General features: G+C 39.0%; 1 protein-coding gene across 1 annotated transcript; it reads left to right on the top strand.

The window, feature by feature from the left end:
• The first annotated feature begins 3,326 nt into the window (after positions 1-3,326).
• LOC114460045 (homeodomain-interacting protein kinase 1-like) lies at positions 3,327-4,171 on the top strand. Its single transcript, XM_028442077.1, has 3 exons — positions 3,327-3,444; positions 3,585-3,766; positions 3,880-4,171. The coding sequence occupies exons 1-3, from the start codon at positions 3,385-3,387 to the stop codon at positions 4,169-4,171; spliced, it is 534 nt and encodes a 177-aa protein (XP_028297878.1). The 5' UTR covers positions 3,327-3,384.

The raw sequence follows: 4,171 nt of genomic DNA, 5'->3' as shown, positions 1-4,171 counted from the left end.
AGTCTTCACTACAGTTTAGTTAGGGTTGGGGTTTTAATCTATTTTGATATCGGTACAGAGGTGAACTCGTTACATGGCACTGGGGTGTTTTGGAAACTTTGGTTGCCTTTCTATCCTATGGTCAGGACCTCACAGGCTGTCCGTGGAGGTGCCTGAACAAAACCAAAGTAAATAATGACCAGCCATACTAGATGCCTGAACAAAAATATCCCGAAGAAAAAATATAGGGAACTTATAATATTAAAAAGCAAAGAACTTCAACCATTTGACCCTCTCTCATGGCAGTCTTTTCACTGCGTCAAAACACAGAACAGCTGAAGGAGGAGAGAACCTCCAGAATTATGAAAATCAATACAGTGCTCGACTGGTTGCCTGTCTATCAAAACATAAATATATGTAAATGAAAATTTATATATATATATATATAAAAAGGCATGATTTACCTTAATAGTCCAAATTGGTGTTTGAGGATCAACCGATGGTTTGTGGTCCAGTCTCTGTCCGAGGGGCAGACCACCGCGGGGCAGACTCGGAAGTCCCATGCCATAAAAAACTGGCTTTGGGGTTTTAAGTGCGTCCACTCTCCGGTGCTGGTCCACGGCAGAAGCCCCCCAGAGTAGAAGATGGATCCTGTTCGTGATCGCCAATTTGTTACGGCAAATTTGCGGTTGACCTCGTTTGGAGACATGATTTATTGCTCTGGTTGAATGATGGAGTCCAGGCGAGGCATTGATGATTTTATAAAAAAGGTTTATTATAAAACTAAATAAAAAAGAGTACAAAGATGGACAAAAATTAGTGACCGCCCAGCCGGACGTTCGATGACAGAGTGGCCCACAGTTCTAACTCATCACGTATATTCCCCCTCAGTCCCCCTCCCTCCTCCCCCCAGGAGATAAAGAGGACAGGGTGGAGGTGATAGAAGAGGGTGAAAAGAGACAGTTTCTTCTTTAGGTCAAAACAACCAGTTCTCTGGTATCTCCTGATTGTCGTGAGTGTTGGAGGTGTGTGCGTGTATGGTGTTTGTGTGTATGAATGGATGTGTATTGGGTGTGTATGTGTGACTATGTGAGTGTGTGTAGGCATGTGAGTGTGTGATGCCTCTGTGTCTGAGGGATAAGATGTGTTTTGGGAAGCTGACCTCGAGAAGAGAGCAGAAAACATGAGACAGCAGAAATGAAAAGTCTCAACTTAAAGCCTTAAAAAGAATAAGGTCTATGAGTAAATATGTTAATAAACATAACTAACAATTTTTGCCCTGACAGTTGGTAGACTGCTGCAAATGCTTAGTTTGTATCTCATAATTCTGACTTTCTTTCTCATAATTATGATTTTACTAACTAATATTTACGAGTGATTTTTTATTTTTTTCATTATGCATGGCTAAATCCCAGGGATGGGACGATATACAAAGTTTTACAACACAATATGCGATACTGGGCTCACGATAATAGAGACAATATTGTTGTAAAGAAAAAAAAGACCAAAAATAAATTGCAGGTTGAGAAATAACCCATGTTTTTGTTTCACTAACTCTGCATACTGACATAGAATCAGATTATGATCTTTTAAATTTAAGTAAATATAACATAAACAAAACAATAATTACAAAATTATTGTCACTAAAACTAATGATTAATAACGCTAATGATATCAGCACTTTGGTTGTTGAATAAAAAAATTACATACATATAGATATATTTGTAAATATTTTTTTTTTTTCACTCGGGAAATTTGGCGCCCCCTGGCTGTATGGCGCCCTTAGCATTTACCTATATTGCCTATATAATGGGCTGACCCTGACCACATCCTCAACCAATCAGGAGCATGTTAAAAAAGAATCACCTTCTTAGAATCTACCGTTTCCCTGGAAACCAAGCAGTAAACAAACACTGGAGATGAAAGAGAGCTGTGACTTAGACATAGAGCAGTTGCATCTTAGTCAACATTGTGAAGAAGACAGTTTTTGTGACTTTTAAAGAAGTTGAGTGTAAAATGTCCACTTTTGTGTGTTCTGATACTTCAGCTGCAGCAGGTAAAAAAGACTCAGTGAGAAACAGGGTTTTTATACTTTAGAAAGGGACTTTAGACTTGAAAGTGGGTGTTAATACAGTGGTATAGAAGCAAGTAAATCTGTCTCCTCATAAAAATAGTTTCTGTATTTTATTCTCAAGATGGACAATTAGGCAATATCACATGAGAGGGAGTGTTGTTGTGCTGAAATATCAGCACTGGTGCGATTTGGTCGTAGGCATGAGTGAGCAGGTATAGATAATCACACCAGTGCTGATATTCAACACAACATCACCACCTAGAGTGTGATATTGCTTCTATACAACAATATTGCAAGTGCATTTTATTAGTTATTAGTATTATGTGACTCTGTGAGGGAAACAAGGTTGTTGCCAGACAACACAAAAACATTTCCTAACGGACAGTTGATTAATGTCAGTAAAAAATCCCAGAGCTGTTGTTGCTCTATATCAGCACTCATTGAATGTCTCTTGTCCAGTCAAATTACTAATTGTTGTATAAGTGTCATTAAGGCCCTTCCTCACAACACAATTATGTGGTCACCTTTGTTCACTACAGACACAGACACAGACTGAACTACTCAATACTGACCCTCTGTTCTTTCTTTCCACACTCACAGCAGCTGAACGTCCAGTTCTCCGCAGCAGCACTGCAGATTACTCCATCCTGGAGCGTATTGGTGAAGGCAAATTTGGGCTGGTGATGAAGTGCCAGAACCTTAAGAACAACAAGACGGTGGCTGTGAAAATCATCAAGGAGGGCTATGAAGACTATTTTGAGCATGAGGTACCTGTTTACACCTTCTAACATTTGATGGCTCAGGTTTCTCTACTTCTAAACTTTATGAACAATATTTTTGTTATTAATGTGTAATCACTTTTACATGGTATTGTACTGTTCAATGCAATTTTGAGAATACACAAATCTATTTTTAAAATATCTGTATATTTTTAACCCAATATTCCATCTAGATATCATATCGATAAACATGTAAATGTTAAGCTAATAGCCATTGTCCATTTACACTTGTTTGTATAGCTTTTGTACTTATTACTTGACATGTTTGTTAATATCAACATTGAAACCAAACTTTGTTCACATTTGCACTTTTGTGATATTTGCAAATTCACAATATAAGATTTTCTAAGACCTGTTGGAACCAGCCAAAGTATTTAACATCTAATTGTCTTTTTCTTCTTCTGTTTTTTTTTCCCACAGATTTCAATGCTAAAGATAATTAGTGTCCTTGATACTGACCGTACAAATTTGCTTACATTTTACGAGCATTTTATTGACGTGGGCTACAATTGCCTGGCATTTGAACTACTTGAGGTTGACCTTTACACTCTGATGGAAAACCGAGAGTGGGAATCCCTGAGTGTGAATTATATCCGTCCAATTGCTGAGCAGGTATGGTTGGCACGCAGAACTTTAGACTTACTGTAACACCGAAACAAAAAATGACAGAATTCCTGATTTAAAACCTGAGCTCATATAGCAAATGGACAATGTTTGTTCTAAACCTGTGTCTTCTGATCTCGTTTCTGCAGCTATTGGTGGCTTTAGATGCCCTAAAAGGCCTTGGAATCACACACGCAGACATAAAACCTGACAATGTCATGGTGGTCAGTGGGAATATCCAGGAACTGAAGGTGAAATTAATCGACTTTGGTGTGGCTGTTAAAACTTCCAGCATGAAGCCTGGCCTTGTAATTCAGCCTCGAGGATACAGGTAGGAGGATTTCTCCTCACATGGCTTAGCTGTGGTTAGGACAAATCTGTAATGCATTGTATTGATATGTTGGTCATAGATTCTCACTCTTATCTCACATCCTTTCTCCTCAGGGCTCCTGAAGTCTCTATTGGCCTTCCTTTCAGTGAGGCCATTGATGTGTGGGCCCTTGGTTGTGTGCTTGTATTCCTCTACATTGGAGAAAACCTCTTCTCTGTGTTCTGTGAATACCAAATGATGAAGCGTGTTTCAGAGCTCCTTGGGTTACCGAGGGACGACCAGCTTCAGGACGGGGCTTACACCAGTGTCTTCTTTTGTGAGGCCGAGGAGGGCTCGAAATGGCGACTGATGGTAAGAAATGAAGTTTTTTTTTTTTCTGGCAATCTCAAGTTCACCAAAGTTTAA

Source organism: Gouania willdenowi, unplaced genomic scaffold, assembly GCF_900634775.1.
Source record: "Gouania willdenowi unplaced genomic scaffold, fGouWil2.1 scaffold_381_arrow_ctg1, whole genome shotgun sequence".
Taxonomy (NCBI): Eukaryota; Metazoa; Chordata; class Actinopteri; order Blenniiformes; family Gobiesocidae; genus Gouania; species Gouania willdenowi.
This window is presented reverse-complemented; position numbering and strand designations above follow the sequence as displayed.

Excerpts from the sequence above, each read along its gene's own strand:
- LOC114460045 (XM_028442077.1), top strand. The coding sequence starts at position 3,385 with ATGGAAAACCGAGAGTGGGAATCCCTGAGTGTGAATTATATCCGTCCA. Across the intron at positions 3,445-3,584 it reads TCCGTCCAATTGCTGAGCAG|CTATTGGTGGCTTTAGATGC; the intron begins GTATGGTTGGCA and ends TCGTTTCTGCAG. Across the intron at positions 3,767-3,879 it reads ATTCAGCCTCGAGGATACAG|GGCTCCTGAAGTCTCTATTG; the intron begins GTAGGAGGATTT and ends CTTTCTCCTCAG.